This window comes from Schistocerca piceifrons, chromosome 2, assembly GCF_021461385.2.
Source record: "Schistocerca piceifrons isolate TAMUIC-IGC-003096 chromosome 2, iqSchPice1.1, whole genome shotgun sequence".
Lineage (NCBI taxonomy): Eukaryota > Metazoa > Arthropoda > Insecta > Orthoptera > Acrididae > Schistocerca > Schistocerca piceifrons.
In genome coordinates this window covers 405,259,919-405,279,015 of record NC_060139.1, presented here as the reverse complement: position 1 = coordinate 405,279,015, position 19,097 = coordinate 405,259,919, and the positions used below count along the sequence as shown (strand labels likewise).

At 42.5% G+C, this 19,097-nt stretch overlaps 1 protein-coding gene across 1 annotated transcript in view; it reads right to left on the bottom strand.

Annotated features, from left to right (window-relative positions):
• LOC124775431 overlaps positions 1–19,097 on the bottom strand; it is a 95,817-nt gene that overhangs the window by 27,687 nt on the left and 49,033 nt on the right. Inside the window, exons 4-5 of the mRNA XM_047250263.1 lie at positions 12,872–13,084; positions 6,877–7,132 (exon numbers count right to left, since the gene is read on the bottom strand). Coding sequence (XP_047106219.1) covers positions 6,877–7,132; positions 12,872–13,084 — 469 coding nt within the window. The remainder of the gene's footprint in view (positions 1–6,876; positions 7,133–12,871; positions 13,085–19,097) is intronic.

The following is a 19,097-nucleotide window of genomic DNA, read 5'->3' as shown; positions in this document are numbered from 1 at the left end:
TTGTGTCGTACTTGTAAAGGCACATGTTCTAGCAGCAAAGGTAGAGTATCCCGTATGAAATCATGGCGGCGAATCGAGGAAGTACAGTACATACTGACGAAACTAAAATGAACTCTAACATGGAAATTAAGCGTTTCCGGACACATGTCCACATAACATCTTTTCTGTGTTTGTGTGTGAGGAATGTTTCCTGAAAGTTTGGCCGTACCTTTTTGTAACACCCTGTATATTTTAGCAGCAGTCAGTTCGACTGCAGACCACGTTGACTTAACGTATACGATTACTAAGTTTCATTTGACTTCCTGGGTATTTCTAAGACATCAATTTTAGTGTCATGAATTTATATGTTGATTAAGGTTGATTTGCCAGACTCTATACGAAGGCTATGTGAATACGACCGTAATAATTTGCACAGATATTTTAGGCATTTAAAATAGACTGATTTCTCCAGAGGATCGATGTATGTAAAGCTGGAATGTTACGCAACGAGATTTTCGAAGAAGCACTTCTGGTACCATGAGAGAGATTACAATGTAGCGATTTATTTTGTGAGGCCCATCATTCTTTCTTCTCTTGTGCCAAGCTCTTTACCTGAGAGTAGAACATACGTCCGACGTCCTCCGTTACTAGTTGGATAATAAATTCCAATTTCGGTCTTGTTCTACAAGTTTTTCCGCCAAGGCTCCCTATAATATCATGGGAATTTTTCCCTATCTCTTATCACATGTCCTACAATACTTTCCCTTCTTTTTTTCCTTATATCCCTTCCTTCACCAATTCTGTGAAAACCGTCGTTATCAGTTCACTTAAATTTCAGCATCTCTGTCGTTCTTTAGCGCCACATCTCAAACATTTCAACTCTTTTACGGTTTTCCCACAGTACATAATTGATTTACATACAATGCCGTGTGCTAGCCGCACATTCTCAGAACTCTTTTTCGCAGCATAAGACCTATGTTAGATTCTGATAGACTTCTATAGCGAGGAATTCTCTCCTAGTCAGCTACATACATATTGGTCATCCGTTATTTTGCTTCCAAGACAGCACAAAAATTTGGGACGAAAAAATTATGCTAAGTCTGTATACTGCTGCTGACTGTTGAAGCTTCTTAATTACTTCATCATTCGTTAGCATACTATAAATTCGTATTCTGTGTTCATTAGACTGTTCTTCTCACTTTCACAGAGCATAGCAATGTTGTCAACGAATCTTATCACTGATAATCCCTTCACCACAGATTTTTCTGTACCTTCCTTTTATTTCATTCCTTGCTTCTTGGAATTCATCTGTAAAGGACATCTGTACCTTCCTTTTATTTCATTCCTTGCTTCTTGGAATTCATCTGTAAAGGACAAAGACTGTATTTCTGTTTTAAGCCCTATCTAAGTGACATAGTAAATACATACACTACTTGAGACAAATTATATGGTGTAACTACCTAAACCTCAATATCGTTGTCTACCGGTCTAGGCCAGTAATCAGAACTATATGTTCTGTTAAGAGTGAATAAAAGTTTCATATGAAAATCTGTTTCTACCAGGGTGGTTGTTTTAGTCAACCCATGTTCTTTCACTAAATGTGTTGCTTCAGTCCAGGATGACTATGCATGCAGTAGTGAGTTCTCCAATTCTGCTTATGCGTTTAGGTTGCTATGAAATAGTGGATGCTATAATCAGTTGTAGCCGAAGTATAGGTCAGGAGACCTCTCGGGAAAGTGAGTAAAATATTCAAGTTCACTTGTTAGAAAAATCTTTCAAATTATCTTTGCACTAGAAGATGCTATTGACAATATAGACCAACTCTTTTACAAAGAAAAAGCAGCAGCTAGATGCCAAGTAAAGATCTAACGACGTCTCACGTATGTAAAATGTCCTACTACAATGTGCAAAAGAATTAAAGGGATCATTTCTCCGAATACCAGTAACTGCCTGCCATGGCGACGCAGATGTTTGAAATTTGGATCAAAGGTACCGAAAAACTTTCTCTGTAATGGTGCAAAGGTGTGGCGTCCTGAGATGTCACATTCGGACTAGGTGACGCTCCAAATAGCAAGGTGCCGACACATGCGGGGAAAAGACCACACCACGGAATTTCATGTAGCTGTGAGACGGGCTGACGTCACATTTGCACCAAATTTCACCACAGTTCTGCCTACAGCCACCTCGAACGTGGCAGACGATGGGAAGGTCATTATTTAACCTCTTACCCACATTTCACAGTCTTTTGACGTCTGTGCGAAGGAGGTCAGAAATGCGATTCCCATCGTCGAAATCATGCAGGTTATTTCTGAATAGCCGAGGAAATCATAACAGACACACCGCCGCTCAGAATCGACACGAAAAGGTCTGAGGGGTATCAAAGAATCCACTTCTCTTTTCGAGATCGAAAACCATGGTTCGCGGTGCGATGAGCAATAGAGACATACAGTGAAGAGGCAAAGAAACTAGTTCACATGCCTAATATCGTGTAGGGCCACTGCGAGCTCATAGAAGTGCCGCAAACATGACGTGGCATGGACTCGACTAATGTCTGAAATAGTGCTGGAGGGAACAGACGCCCTGAATCCTACAGGGCTGTCCATAAATGCTTAAGAGTACGAGGGGGTGGAGATCTCTCCTGAACAGCACTTTGTAAGACATCCCTGATATGCTCAATAATGTTCATGTCTGGGGAGTTTGGTGGCCAGCGGAAGTGTTTATGCTCAGTAGAGTGTTCCTGGAGACACTCTGTAGCAATTCTGGACGTGTGGAGTGTCGCATTGTCCTGCTGGAATTGCCCAAGTCCTTCGGAATGCACAATGGACATGAATGGATGCAGGTGATCAGACAGGATGTGTAACAGGTCAGAGTCGTATCTAGACGTATCAGGGGTCCCGTAACACTCCAACTGCACACGCCTCACACCATTACAGAGCTTACATCAGCTTGAACAGTTCCTCCTAACATGCAGGGTCCATGGAGTCATGAGGTTGTCTCCATACCCGTGCACTTCCATCCACTGGATACAATTTGAAACGAGTCGCATCCCACCAGGCAACATGTTTCCAGTTATCAACAGTCCAATGTCGGAGTTAACGGGCCGAGGTGAGGCGTCAAGGTTTGTGTCGTATAGTCATCAAGAACACAAGTGGGCCTTCGGGTCCTACAGCCCACATCGATGCTGTTTGGTTGAATGGTTCGCTCGCCAACACTTGTTGACGGCCCAGCAATGAAATACGCAGCAATTTGCGAAAGGGTTGCACTTCTGTCAAGTTTGAACGATTCTCTTCAGCCGTCGTCGGTGCCGTTCTTGCAGGATCTTTTTCGGGCCGCAGCGATACCAGAGATGTGATGTTTTACCGGATTCCTGATATTCACGGTACACTCGTGAAACTGTCGTGCGGGAAAATCTCCACTTCATTGCTTCCTCGGAGATGCTGTGCTCCATCGCTCGTGCGCCGTCTATAACACCACGTTCAAACTCACTTAAATCTTGATAACCTGCCATTGGAGCAGCAGTGACCAATAGAACAACTGCGCCAGACACTTGTTGCCATATATAGGCTTCGTCAACCTCAGCACAGTATTCTGCCTGTTTAGATATCTCTGTATTTGAATAGGCATGCCTATATCAGTTTCTTTGGCGCTTCAGCGTAAATTTGACGATCTTCGACACTGAGATCACATTCAGTTGGAATGCAGCCCTACAATGTCCTTAGAGAAGGGTTGAACGCCCGGTAGATATCAGCAGTGTCAAATGATGTCTGAACATCTTCCTATGGCTCAGCGCTCTGCGAACTGTCGTTCTGTCGTTTTCCATCGCGAAATTTGTGGGAATCAACGCTCCAAGGGAAGGAGTTATTTTATTGACCCACTTTATGCCTCTCCCTGAGGAATTTTCCAGTCGATTCTTAGCGGTGGTGTGTAAAATGTTTGGGCAGGATTGTGCTGAAATTTGGTGTCAATGTGACATCATTATCCCACCATACAGCTCACATGGAATTCTGATCTGTCGCCTATTTCTTGCGTGTGTCGACACCTTGCTGTTTGACACGTCACCGAGCCCGAGGGTGACGTCGCAGGGCGCAACGATTTTGTACAAGGAAAGTTTGTAGGCACCTTTGAGCCAAATTCTAAACTTACGTGTCGCAATGGAAGGCAAATACTGGTTTTCGAAAAATTAGTCCTTTAATTTCGTTACGCAGTACATTTCATTCGCAGCGATGACACAAGCGCTTATTCTGCAGAAAAACAAGTTATCTCCAACTTAGTTGCGTATGAGTGTATTTTAACTCTGTAGCTGGGTTGTCTTTCTACCTTCGCAATAGTCAGTTCCTGTAAGGTAAGCTAGTCGTGTTCATCATATGTCTGTGACTGCTAGAAACGTTGTTCTGTGTGTTACTGTTTTCGTGAGATAGAGATGGTGGTATTACCTTGCATAAGCCTTCACGAGAATGTAAAACCGTCTAAAAATCCAATTCAAACTGGCCGATTTACCAAGCAAGTAGGGGTAGGTTCGTAGAGTGCTGATCTGCCTCGTAACCTACCGCATTGTTTACCAAGCTATAGGTGTCCTTCGCAAGACAGCTATACACAACTCTCGTAGTAACCTATCATTTCCTTCGCCAAAGAACTATTACTCTCAAATAACTGTTCAATCGTAAAGAATTTTTCACTTTGCAACGGAGAGGGACAGATTTGAAACTTACTAGCAGTGTGTGCCGCACCGACAGTAGAATGAAAAACGCTGCTTTACGCGAATAGTTTTGTTACCAACTAAGCAGGAGCCCGATACTGGAAGAATTGAAAAGGTGATGAGATCGTCAGATACCTGTCCTAGGAAATTCTGGTCTTACGTTAAATCAGTAAGTGGATCGAAACAGGATCTGGGATGATAACGGCTTTGAAACAGGGGATAACACGCGTAAAGCTGAAATACTAAACACCTTTTTCCAAAGCTGTTTCTCAGAGGAAGACTGCACTGCAGTTCCTTCTCTAAATCCTCGCACGAACGAAAAAATGGCTGACATCGAAATAAGTGTCCAAGGAATAGAAAAGCAACTGAAATCACTCAACAGAGGAAAGTCCATTGGACCTGACGGGATACCAATTCGATTCTACTACACAGAGTACGCGAAAGAGCTTGCCCCCCTTCTAACAGCCGTGTACCGCAAGTCTCTAGAGGAACGGAAGGTTACAAATGATGGTAAAAGAGCACAGGTAGCCCTAGGTTTCAAGGAGGGTCGTCGAGTAGATGCGCAAAACTATAGGCCTATATCTCTGACATCGATCTGTTGTAGAATTTTAGAACATATTTTTCGCTTGCGTATCATGTCATTTCTGGAAACCCAGAATCCGCTCTGTAGGAATCAACATGGATTCCCGGAACAGCGATCATGTGAGACCCAACTCGCTTTATTTGTTCATGAGACCCAGAAAATATTAGATACAGGCTCCCAGGTAGATGCCATTTTCGTTGACTTCCGGAAGGTGTTCGATGCAGTTCCGCACTGTCGCTTGATAAATAAAGTGAGAGCCTACAGAATATCAGACCAGCTGTGTGGCTGGATTGAAGAGCTTTCAGCAAACGGAACACAGCTTGTTGTTCTCAATGGAGAGACGTCTACAGACGTTAAAGTGACCTCTGGCGTGCCACAGGGGAGTGTTATGGTACCATTGCTTTTCACAATATGTATAAATGACCTAGTAGATAGTGTCGGAAGTTCCATGCGGCTTTTCGCGGATGATGCTGTAGTATACAGAGTAGTTGCAGCATTAGAAAATTGTAGCGAAATGCAGGAAGATCTGCAGCGGATAGGCACTTGGTGCAGGGAGTGGCAACTGACCCTTAACATAGACAAATGTAATGTATTGCGAATACATAGAAAGAAGGGTCCTTTATTGTATGATTATATGATAGCAGAACAAACAGTGGTAGCAGTTACTTCTGTAAAATATCTGGTAGTATGGATACGGAACAATCTGAAGTGGAATGATCATATAAAATTAGTTGTTGGTAAGGCGAATGCCAGGTTGAGATTCATTGGGAGAGTCCTTAGAAAACGTAGTCCATCAACAAAGGAGGTGGCTTACAAAACACTCGTTCGACCTATACTTCAGTATTGCTCATCAGTGTGGGATCCATACCAAGTCGGGTTGACACAGGAGATAGAGAAGATCCAAAGAAGAGCGGCGCGTTTCGTCACAGGGTTATTAGGTAAGCGTTATAGCGTTACGAAGATGTTTAGCAGACTCAAGTTGCAGACTCTGCAAGAGAGGCACTCTGCATCGCGGTGTAGCTTACTGTCCAGGTTTCGAGAGGGTGCGTTTCTGGATGAGGTATCGAATATATTGCTTCCCCCCACTTATACCTCCCGAGGAGATCACGAATGTAAAATTAGAGATATTCGAGCGCGCACAGAGGCTTTCCGGTAGTCGTTCTTCCCGCGAACCATACGCGACTGGAACAGGAGAGGGAGGTAATGACAGTGGCACGTAAAGTTCCCTGCGCCACACACCGTCAGGTGGCTTGCAAAATGTAGATGTAGTTGTAGATACGAAGCACAAGTTCGTATTGGAGAAGGATAGTAAAGGAAATGGGCCAGCTTTTTCTAAGGAACCACCCCATTATTCATCTTAAGTGATAATCACTCAACATATAAATCTGGATGACAATTAGCGCTACTCCATCTCGTTCGGTAGCTAAATTGTAGCTATGAAGACAGTTAGTGAGTATTTCCAGCATAGCTCAGACGGTATGAAAAATGTCCAAGAAAGACAAGATTCTGAGTTCGAGTCCCGGACCAATGCAGTTTTAACCTACCAGTAAATTCCAACTCATGTCATCGCCAGAACATTTTCTGTCATTCCACTGACACATTGCACCACAGTACTGACCTTGAAAGCCATGGACTCTATGGTGAGGATGACCCTGGCGAAGAGCCTCCGGTCGGAGATGAAGCGGTACTGGCAGCGCACGCTGTGGTGCGGGTCGGCGTGCCGCTTGTAGACCAGCGTGTTGAGCGGCGAGCGAAGGTACCCTGAGGCGCTCCTCCAAGCCACGAACACCTCGTCGCAGGCGCTGCCTGCCACCGGGTCGCCGCTGCGGCTCGCGTTGAAGAAGTCGTAGTGCGCCCAGTAGTACAGCGAAGACCTGCGCAGAAACAGCGTCGCTCAAGAATTAACCGATTTCTTTTCTTTTTTTGTGCGTCATCAGTCTTATGACTGGTTTGATATGGCCCGCCTCACATTCTTCTCCTATACATACAGCTTCAGCTCAGAATAGCATTTCCACCCTACATCCTCAATTATTTGCTGGATGTATTCTAGTCTGTGTCTCCCTCTACAGGTTTTACTCTCTACAGCTCACTCTAGTACTACGGAAGGTACTCTCAGATGTCTTAACAGATGTCCTACCATCCTGTCCCTTCTTCTTGCCAGAGTTTTCCATACATTCCTTTCCTCGCCGATCCTATGGAGAACCGCCTCACTACTTATGTCATCAGCCTACCCAATTTTCAACATTATTCTGTAGCACCATATCCCATACGTTTCTGTTTTCCTCTGTTCCGGTTTTCTCACAGTCCATGTCTCACTACCATACAACGATTCTCATTGACGTTTAAAAATCTTCGAACTGATAGACGTCACTCTGAAACAAGCAATTTAATATAAAATTCGCTGCTAGTGTTGCAAAATATCCCAAAAGTGGATGGCAAATTTTGAGCATCTGAAGTCACCAGATGACTTACCTCGCAGCGGTTAAGCCTGTCTGTCGCACCTCATCATCCCAACTCAAGTCAAGTATTAAGGTCACAGGCGCGACTTTAGCGCGTGGGTCTCATAGTTAGAGTCATGAGTCTGGCTGGAAATATCTTTTTAATTGCGTGAGACGGTTATATGTTTACACTGAGCTATTAATTTACTTAACGGGCACACGGTCTCCGCTAGTTTATTGCAAATTACGGTACAACACAACAGCGTAAAATAAAGGGGGCTATAATAGTTGAAGTCTGTAATGAGCTTATAACGTATAAAAGGCATTACAGTAATAAAAAGCGATGAAACAGAATACGACAAAAGTCAGATTGTTAAAAAGTGGAAGAGATACGGGACAGTAGCTGACATATGCTCATGTGCCAATATTCTAGATAATGGCATAAGTAATAAACACCTTGGATAGTGCACAGAATGATATCAAAAACCTCTAAAAATCGCTAAAGAAGCCACAATGAAAGAAAACATAGTGTTGCACATAATCAGCGCCCTCTGTTAGAGCTAACGCCAGAATTACGCATAGGCGAGAAGTGGTTGAAGGAACGTGACCGCAATGCGTCACAAGCAAATGAGTATAAGCTTCCGAACTGCATCATTACCAGTCTATGGCTGCTTTACTTTATAAGACACGTAAACAAAAATAGGAAAAAAGAACGGTTTTTGCTCGTTTACAGGGTACAAGGGGCCCTCTGGCGGCCACTTTCCCCAAACCACTTCTCGCCTATGCGTAATTCTGGCGTTAGCTCTAACAGAGGGCGCTGATTATGTGCAGCACTACGTTTTCTTTCATTGCGACTTCTTTAGCGATTTTTAGAGTTTTTTCATATTATTCTGTGCACTTTCAAAGGTGTTTATTACTTATGTCATTATCTAGAATATTGGCACCTGAGCATATGCCAACTACTGTCCCTTAACTCTTCCCTGTCTTAACAATCTGACTTTTGTCGTGTTCTATTTCATCGCTTTTTATTAGTGTTATGCCTTTTATACGTCATAAGACTTCAACTATTGTAGCCCCCTTTATTTTACGCTGTTAAATTAATCATTGAAAACAAGTGTATGCCAACGTTAGTGACATCTGGTGAACTTAAAACACAAACATCTTGTGGCTACTGTACGGCAGCTTGTTTTGAACGGTAGTACGACTGACAACATGACTCGCGCATATGATGCACTTTTCATTACGGTCTATTTATTGTTTTTAAGCTGTAGACAATCTGCGAGTGTATTTATGTTTTTCCCATTCTTTTGCTACAGATCTGATGATGGTCATTATAGACCGGAACCGGTAATCTGTTGACAAAAAGGTTTTGACCATAGACGTAAAATAAAGGAAATTTATTTGTCTTCCACTTCTGGGGCATTTCCAGACATTCCGCCCGCATGTGTCTTGTATTAAATTACCTGTCTCAGCCAAATCTAAATCACTATGAATTTTTTAAACGTTAATAAGAATTACCCTGTACAGTTCCCAAGTCACCTTATGGCGTGTGGCTGAGGATACTACGCGTAGCACTGACATTTCCCCCTCGTCCTGTTCCAATCGCGCATAGTTTGCCAGGACAACGATTGATGCTAAACCTCCGTGTGAATTCGAACATCCAGAATTTTACCCTCACGGCCTTTCCGTGAGAAATTCGTAAGAGGAAGCAATATGTTGCTTGACTTTTCTAGGAGCATAAGATGTCGAAACATTCCTAGTAAACCAAAGCGTGTGCTAATGGAGTTATCTGAGCACCACTGAGATGCTGATGCGCTTACTAAATGAACCTGTAACTAAAGGTGGTGCTCTTACTCGAACATTCTTTATTTGCTCTGTCAATAATGCCTGGTACGGATCCCACACCGACGATCGGTGTTCAAGTGTTGGCCGACGAAGTTTCTGTATGCTACCTTCTGTGAAAGTGGACTGCACTTCCTGAGGATGTTTCCAATAAATCTCCGTGTGGCACCTGCCCTTTTACTATTAGTTTATGTGGTCATTCCACTGCACATCGCCCCGTATGCATACCCCTAGATAATTTGTACACATGACTCATTCGCGTGACGACTCTACAATCGTGTGACTACGGACCTTTCTGCCTATTTATGTGCGATACGTTACATTTCTTTATGTTGTGCCAATCCCCGCACTAAGCATCGATCCCCTGCAGTTTTCCCTGCTTTCCGCTACTGGCCTTAACCACTGCCACTCGTAACATCTACGAAAGATTTACTTAATACTCTGGTCACCAGCAGCAGTGCTCAGAAAACAATGCATCGTACAACCATTGTAAACTGTACTCTCAGCGTACGAGGGTAGTAATGGTGTAGGCCCTTCCAACTTTCGCTATGGTGTTGAGGGGCAAGCAGACGCCATTTCATAGCGCCTGACTTATTTGACTCCTAAGACTGCACTGTTCTGATCTATTGTTTTATTTCACACTGTCCATTTCGGGACATCCCATCCTATCATTAGATGTTCTTCAAAACTTTACTATGTCACTCGAAAATGAGGTATATCTACTGTGGGAATCCATCTGTAGAGCCTGTCACCATTCAAAGATAGCGTCAGTACTTACCTGAAATCCCTGCAATGCCACAAAACCTAACATACCATCTCCGCCATGCAAGAGACCACTGAGGTTTATAGTTGTCCTTAGTGTTTCATAATGCTGAGGTCTGATACCCAAAAGGACGTAGCTATTGATACTGTTCGTGGGCGCCTAAAAACTTATAAATTATTTTTTGGTATGATTTACGACTTATTTACGACTTCATTCATATGCTGGACACCAGGCCACACTGTACATAGCAACATTATAAGTGCATTGATATGAAATGTAGTATAAACATTTTGCACTTGAGAGCGGGGCATAAGATGACATTAATTTTCAGAGTATCAGTTGCGTCAGGAAAGATACGTGTAAGTTTTTCTCACATTGTGGTACCATTCCAAACAAAGAGAATAGTGTGGTATTGTTTTATTCCCTCTATTGTAACAGCATTCTATACACGTTAAATTATTTCTCACATTTTAATACAGTTGTAAACAGAGAGAACAGTATGTAATTATTTTTATCTGGACTATTTTAACAGCATGAATCGCCTCGCTTTGACCAGTTTCAGCTCGCAAGACGCCTGTGCAAGTACTCCATGGCAAACAGCATGACAGTAGTTATGTCAGCGTGAACTTCTCTAGCAATCTCGGTGCTACGGCACTTCCAGCAGGCAGCCCAGCCGTGCACGGATTACGTTGGCTTCACGGTTCTTGCTGGAGGACTGTCTTCGTCGCCTTGATAATGTCAGCCAGCATCTACTAACAAAGATCGGCTCCATCAACTCAATCTAGATGCTCTCTCAGTTGAGGTCTCCCTTTTAATTCTCCACATTCGTTCAGCAATGCATCTACGTGACTACTCTGCAATTCATACAAGGGCCAGGAAGAGTTTTCTTCGAACTTCTCTACCGTGGCACTCTCCAACAGCGCTTGGAAAAATTAACGCTTAATTCTTTCTGTACGAGCTCTGATTTCTCTTATTTTATTATGATGATTATTTTTCCGATGTAGGGTGGCGACAGTAAAATATTTTCACATTCAGAGGAGAAAGTCGAAGATTGAAACTTTTGTCTCAATGATTGCAATCCCAATTCGCTTATGGTACTGTCTCCGCTATTTCGCAATAATACAGCACCATCCACCCTTCTTTGAATTTTTCCAGCGTCCGCCGTCAATCCTATCTGTTAAGGATTCCGTACAGCACAGCAGTATTCTAGTAGAGTACCAGCACGCGTACAGTAGGCAGTCTCTTTAGTAGATCTTTTAATCTCCTAAGTGTTATGCCAATAAAATGCAGTCGTTGATTTGCTTTCCCACTAACTTATCTATGTGATCGTTCTACCTTATAGTGATCGTAATTGAATTCGTAGGTATTTAGTCGAATCAATCAATTACTTTGAAGCAACACTTTCTTCTGTGTCTAGCGCTGTTACAGTAATACCATATGACAGGGTATAAGGAATCGTCATTCTCTGGTTCCACCTCCAGCCTGGATCGGTATCATCATCTACGGATAATAACAATAGACATGACGAAATTGTAATTCCGGTCTTAGCCGGAATCAGGCATTGAAGTAATTCAGCGGCGACAAGTGAGAATTTGTGCCAGACTGGGACACGAACTCACAGTTCTCACTTTGTACGAGAGGTTTCCGTAACTGCTTCGGTTATCCGAGCACGCTTCTCATCCAACCCTAATTCCCAACTTGTCGCACTCTGTAGACGTTGCGTTTCCTGTCCGTTACCCTCATTGCTTGCAGCCTCACACTGATTCCCGCAAGGGGTTGAACGAAGAAGCATACGCACTCAGTGATCATTAATTGGTGTAAAGTTACATATTTTTTCAGGAAATGAACATTCAGTATAGATGCAGTCTTCCAGTTCTTGCGGAAATCAGAGTGAGACTGTGAGCAATAAAGACAATGGCCTGGGAACGGTACCACTATAGTGAGCGACAAGTTAGGAATTAGCGTGTACGTGAAGCGTGCTTGGAGAGCCGAAGCGATTAAGGCTAACGCTCTTGTAAATCGCTAAATCCGAGTCCTAAAGAACGGAAACGAAGTGCATAAATAATACTTTCGTTACAATAATTTCTCCTGGCCGTTTACTGTTTCTCATGTCGGTTTGAATCTGCTTAAGCCTGAACAAATTTGTAAATTCACCTCACTGACTGACTTAGAAATCACATTTCTATTTTTTCCCGGATATGTTTTGTACCATTTATTCCGGCGGAAGCCTAAGATCATTAAAAGAAATATACGTTGCAGTGTAACAAAGAGTGAATGGCAAGTAAAAAATGTTATAATTCCTAATGATGCCCTAAAATAATTGACGCCTTGCGTAATACCTTAGCTTCAAACTTTAATGGGCTACGTTTAATGGTTTATGGATGATTGCTACCGTCTTCGCTTATGCCCTGAATACAATTCTGCTATTAGTAATCTTTATCAGGTATCCGATAACAAGTAGGTGAATGGTCTTATATTGTCTCTTCCTCAGTAAACAAAGCGGAGTATTCAAACAAATTTCGTCACGGAAGGTCATTGGCAGAAGAGCACAGGATTAGCAATGAACTCACCCTGAGTAGCTACCAGTCTTGCTTTCAAAGCGGACGAACATGGAGCTGCCGCTGGATACGAAGTCGTGCTTCTCCATGGCCCTGGAGAAGGTGTCGCAGAAGGTTTTAATAATTCGCGCGTCGTCCGCCCACGACGCGTCGTACAGCGTCAGAGACTCGCCGCAGTCCCCGTCATAGGGCTGGATGGGCGCCTCTATCGTGTTGATTCGAAAGCTGCGGACAACACACTGCCTTCTTACCACAGTCATGACGAAATCACAAAGGACATAAAAACATGGACAGTGTATTACACAAATTAATAAGCAGGTTTGGCTCCATCATGCAGATGACGAATAAGGCTAAAGTCTCAGGCTCCGACATTACGGAAGGACTTTGACAGTTGCAGCGTGGCCCAAACGTTGGTAGATCTGGTTAAATTTTTAGGGATCAAAGAAGTGCGATGAAAAGAGGATACGCGGCTGTATGAAAGTTATAACAGCATCCGAGAAAGATACAACAGTTCGTATCACCATGAGCAGGAAAGTGGGCAACATAAAAAGTCACTGCGAGCAACGCGTTGACCTAATTATTGTGCTCAACGCGCCAAAGTCATATTAGCATTTTATAAAGGATAGCGAAAATGAAATTAAGTCAATAAGTGTCCACAGACATTTGATGACAACGTAATCTAAAACAGTGGGAAATAAGATAGAGCAGCAGCACACTTCTCAAACGTAGTCTCGGCACGAGTTACTGAGGTGAGGAGAGGATAGTTAGCAAAGGACATAAGGTTTCCTGGCAGCAATGATCGCCTATTCTTACTCGTTGAGCATTATATGTTGAGGTTTACACGAATAATACGCATGTTCTGGAAGACCTAGATGACACACGGTAGAACGTTCTTCTTACCTGGTATAACGTAAATTCGTGGGAGCTGTTACACACAGTGGTTCAACGTATCTATTTTAGCTATGTACTGTACTCATACATTATTATGCATATGTGGGTCACGTTAAGATGTTCGTTTGAACCAAGCTCGTTCTCTGTTAAAAATACATATTTCGCAACTTTTGGTGGCTCCATGCCGTTCATAAAAGAAATTGAAACGTTAGTGACATATGTGAAGAGTAATGAAACGTTCTTGGGGGAACTGTATTGCTTTAGAATTGGTAGTAGCAATAGTAGTAGTAGTAGTAGCACAAATCTTTATGCCTCGCTGAGGCCGTCAACACTGACATTGGATTATTGATGACTGCAACATATTGTCTAGTCGGAAGAGTCTCGTTTCGAATTGTATAGAGCGGATGAACGTGTACGGGTATGGAGACAACCTCATGAATCCATGCATATCAGCAGCAGATTGTTCAAGCTGGTGGAGGCTCTGCAATGGTGTAGGGCGTGTGCAGTTGAAGTGATGTGGGACCCCTGATACGTCTAGAAACGACTCTGACAGATGACACGTACGTAAGCATCCTGTCTGATCGCCTGCTTCCATTCAAGTCCATTGTGCATTCCGACGGACTTGGGCAATTCCAGCACGACTATGCGACACCCCACACGTTCAGAATTGCTACAGAGTGACTCTTCTGAGTTTCAACACTTCCACTGGCCACCAAACGCCCAGACACGAACATTATAGAGCATGTCTGGGATGGTTGCAAGGTTCAAAAGAAATCTCCACCCCCTCTTACTCTTACGGATTTGTGTACAGCCCTGTAAGATTTATCGTTTCAGTTCCCTCCAGCACTACTCCAGACAGTAGTCGTGTCCAAGCTCCATCGTGTTGCAGCACTTCTGCGTGCTCGCGGGGGCGCTGCACGATATTAGGCAGGTGTACCAGTTTCTTTGGCTCATCAGTGTATTATGCAAGAAAAGTTCAACAGCTGAAGAACCGGTCCCAAGCGTGTTTTAATTTCATTGTCTCCACTACGACTGGCTACGATACTTTTCACAGCTTGAGGCGTATCATGTTTTAGCTTTTCCAACATCTGAAGAGGTCCAGAAGCTTAAATTTGCTTCGTCTGCATCATAAGTAGGTCACATAGGTATTATGGAACTTCAGATACCTCAACATAAATCCAGCAAGGAATTACAGTAGCCAATTCCGCAAGCGCAAGCGGAACGGAAGAGATCCAGCAAGGCATTACAGTAGCCAATTCTACAAGCACAAGCGCAACGGAAGAGATTTATGCAGACTACAAGTTGTTGATGTTGTTGTGGTCTTCAGTCCTGCGACTGGTTTGATGCAGCTCTCCATGCTACTCTATCCTGTGCAAGCTTCTCCATCTCCCAGTACCTACTGCAGCCTACATCCTTCTGAATCTGCTTAGTGTATTCATCTCTTGGTCTCCCTCTACGATTTTTACCCTCCACGCTGCCCTACAGTACCAAATTGGTGATCCCTTGATGCCTCAGAACATGTCCTACCAACCGATCCCTTCTTCTGGTCAAGTTGTGCCACAAACTCCTCTTCTCCCCAATACTATTTAATACCTCCTCATTAGTTATGTGATCTACCCATCTAATCTTCAGCATTCTTCTGTAGCACCACATTTCGAAAGCTTCTATTCTCTTCCTGTCTAAACTATTTATCGTCCATGTTTGACTTCCATACATGGCTACACCCCATACAAATACTTTCAGAAACGACTTCCTGACACTTAAATCAATACTCGATGTTAACAAATTTCTCTTCTTCAGAAACGCTTTCCTTGCCATTGCCAGTCTACATTTTGTATCCTCTCTACTTCGACCATCATCAGTTATTTTGCTCCCCAAATAGCAAACCTCCCTTACTAATTTAAGTGTCTCATTTCCTAATATAATTCCATCAGCATCACCCGATTTAATTCGAATACATTCCATTATCCTCGTTTTGCTTTTGTTGATGTTAATCTTATACCTTCCTTTCAAGACACTGTTCATTCCGTTCAACTGCTCTTCCAAGTCCTTTGCTGTCTCATCGGCAATCCTCAAAGTATTTATTTCGTCTCCATGGATTTTAATACCTACTCCGAACTTTTCTTTTGTTTCCTTTACTGCTTGCTCAATATACAGATTGAATAGCATCGGGGAGAGGCTACAACCCAGTCTCACTCCCTTCCCAACCACTGCTTCCTTTTCATGTCCTTCGACTCTTATAACTGCCATCTGGTTTCTGTACAAATTGTAAATACCCTTTCGCTCCCTGTATTTTACCCCTGCCACCTTCAGAATTTGAAAGAGAGTATTCCAGTCAACATTGTCAAAAGCTTTCTCTAAGTCTACAAATGCTAGAAACGTAGACTGGCCTTTCCTTAATCTTTCTTCTAAGATAAGTCGTAGGGTCAGTATTGCATCCCGTGTTCCAATATTTCTACGGAATCCAAACTGATACTCCCCGAGGTCAGCTTCTACCAGTTTTTCCATTCGTCTGTAAAGAATTCGCGTTAGTATTTTGCAGCTGTGACTTATTAAACTGATATTTCGGTAATTTTCACATCTGTCAACACCTGCTTTCTTTGGGATTGGAATTACTATATTCTTCTTGAAGTCTGAGGGAATTTCGCTTGTCTCAAACATCTTGCTCAGCAGACGGTAGAGTTTTGTTAGACCTGGATATCCCAAGGCTGTCAGTAGTTCTAATGGAATGTTGTCTACTCCCGGGGCCTTGTTTCGACTTAGGTCTTTCAGTGCTCTGTCAAACTCTTCACGCAGTATCATATCTCCCATTTCATCTTCATCTACCTCCTCTTCCATTTCCATAATATTGTCCTCAAGTACATCGCCCTTGTATAGACCCTCTATATACTCACTCCACCTTTCTGCTTTCCCTCCTTTGCTTAGAACTGGGTTTCCATCTGAGCTCTTGATATTCATGCAAGTGGTTCTCTTTTCTCCAAATGTCTCTTTAATTTTCCTGTAGGCAGTATCTATCTTACTCCTCGTGAGATAAACCTCTACATCCTTACATTTGTCCTCTAGCCATCCCTGCTTAGCCATTTTGCACTTCCTGTCGACTTCATTTTTGAGACGTTTGTATTCCTTTTTGCCTGCTTCACTTACTGCATTTTTATATTTTCTCCTTTCATCAATTAAATTCATTATTTCTTCTGTTACCCAAGGATTTCTACTAGCCCTCGTCTTTTTACCTACTTGATCCTCTGCTGCCTTCACTATTTCATTCCTCAAAGCTACCCATTCTTCTTGTACTGTGTTTCTTTCCCCCATTCCTGTCAATTTTTCCCTTATGCTCTCCCTGAAACTCTGTGCAACCTCTGGTTCTTTCAGTTTATCCAGGTCCCATCTCCTTAAATTCCCACCTTTTTGCAGTTTCTTCAGTTTTAATCTACAGTTCATAATCAATAGACTGTGGTCAGAGTCCACATCTGCCCCTGGAAATGTCTTACAATTTAAAATCTGGCTCCTAAATCTCTGTCTTACCATTATATAATCTATCTGAAACCTTTTAGCAACTACCAGTAACACAATTAATAGTGAATGAAGTGCAATAACTTTCAAATTATCCATTAATTCGCCATCTAATGACTTCAGTTACTCGACTTTACAATATGTAGTTAACGACAGAGAGCAGCAAAGTGCTACATTTACCAATTCAATTATTTTCCCACCAACGGTCACTGACAACTTTACACTATCCTTCTCAGCCATTGTTCATGGGAACGTATTTTACATTCAAGCTCGCTTAACAACTGCAAATGAGTACTAATTTAATAAACTGAAAATACCTCCACATTATAAACAGGAACTCAGTGAAGTTACTTTGTCCACCCACACGAGAGAACTGGACAGGATATGCTGGAGAGGTATGATTTGTTTGCAAAACGCAAAGCTAGCAGCGCTCGTCGTGGTCGATGTTGCATTGCTCGCAGCAACGCCACAGCTGCAGTACAGGATGCCCGAGGCTCAACAGTGAGCATCGACTAACGTAGATTTTATGCATAAGCGTTTCTTGCGTTAGTATTACTAGTAACTCGTATCTATATTTTATGTAGTGTTAATAAATTTTGTGTGAAATGAACACTCCCTCCCCTTCGGTATGTCTGCACAAATGTCAGTTATTCATAAGACGAGCTGCGGAAAAGTCAATGTAACTTGATGAAAAACCCTGCAGTTGCTTCATGTGACTAACGGAAGGTGTAGTGGGGAATCACCTGGTCGCACGTCAGTTTTGAAAACGTATGAGGAAGGAACTGCATGATCTCAACCCAGCGAAATACTTTCCCTCACATTTATATCCATCAGCCCCCTCACCCTTCGCCGTATTTCTCTCCCAGAACACAATACATCCCTTAATGAAGTTCTGCTGCATTTAGATGAAATACACACATTTAATACTCGTTCTTAACCCACATCACTCAACAGTAAATAATAATTTTATGCCTCTAAAATACTGTTTTTAATAATCAGCGATTTTTTCATCTTTTACGACTTAGAAACTGTTAATCCTAGAAAGAAAATGAATAGGAACTTTTTGTAGGATATTTAACGTAGCCTAATTTTCTACTGAAAAACATGTTCGCTAGAAGCCACTTTGTAACTGTTATGTAAGAAAAACATAAATAAAACCGTTAAACCCCCAACCTCCCCAACCCTCCTTTCCCCCTTACACAAACACCCGGTGGGGCTTTTAATATGTAGTTCATGATACTCCCTTCAACAACTGTACAATAATTTAGTACTACATGATTTTTCCCTAATTTTCTTTCGTTGACTGGAGTACGACGGGGGACGAGCAGGTAGGCAGATTGGTAAAGAGCAGTACGTGGTAAATAGCATCAAACTTCTGCTATCCAAACAAAGCTGAAAGAAATGTTAAGAAAATTTATCCGTATCTGATCTGGTACACTTTACATGCTATACCGTCCATGTACTACACTCATGCTGTAATGTTAAAATTTACTGGCACCGGCTAGAAGAAGAGGTGATTACACAGCCCAGGAAAAGATAGGTCGATATTTTATACAAATATAGTTCATATTGAATCTGCGCAAATGCTTAAACCTATTAACCCTGGATTTCTGTAAGAATATTTGTTAAAAATTAATGATTTCTCATGATTTTCCTCTTTGTACCCTTATATGCTGATTGCTCATTTCCAGCTTCCAATTTAGTTTACCAGTAACTCCATGTCTGCAAGATACCCAGTGTCTTCTCTGTGGACCAGCCTTGAGCACTTTACCACTTATTATGGCTTCGACAACACTATATTGATTTCAAAGGAAAAGAAAGAAAAATTATGCTTTCT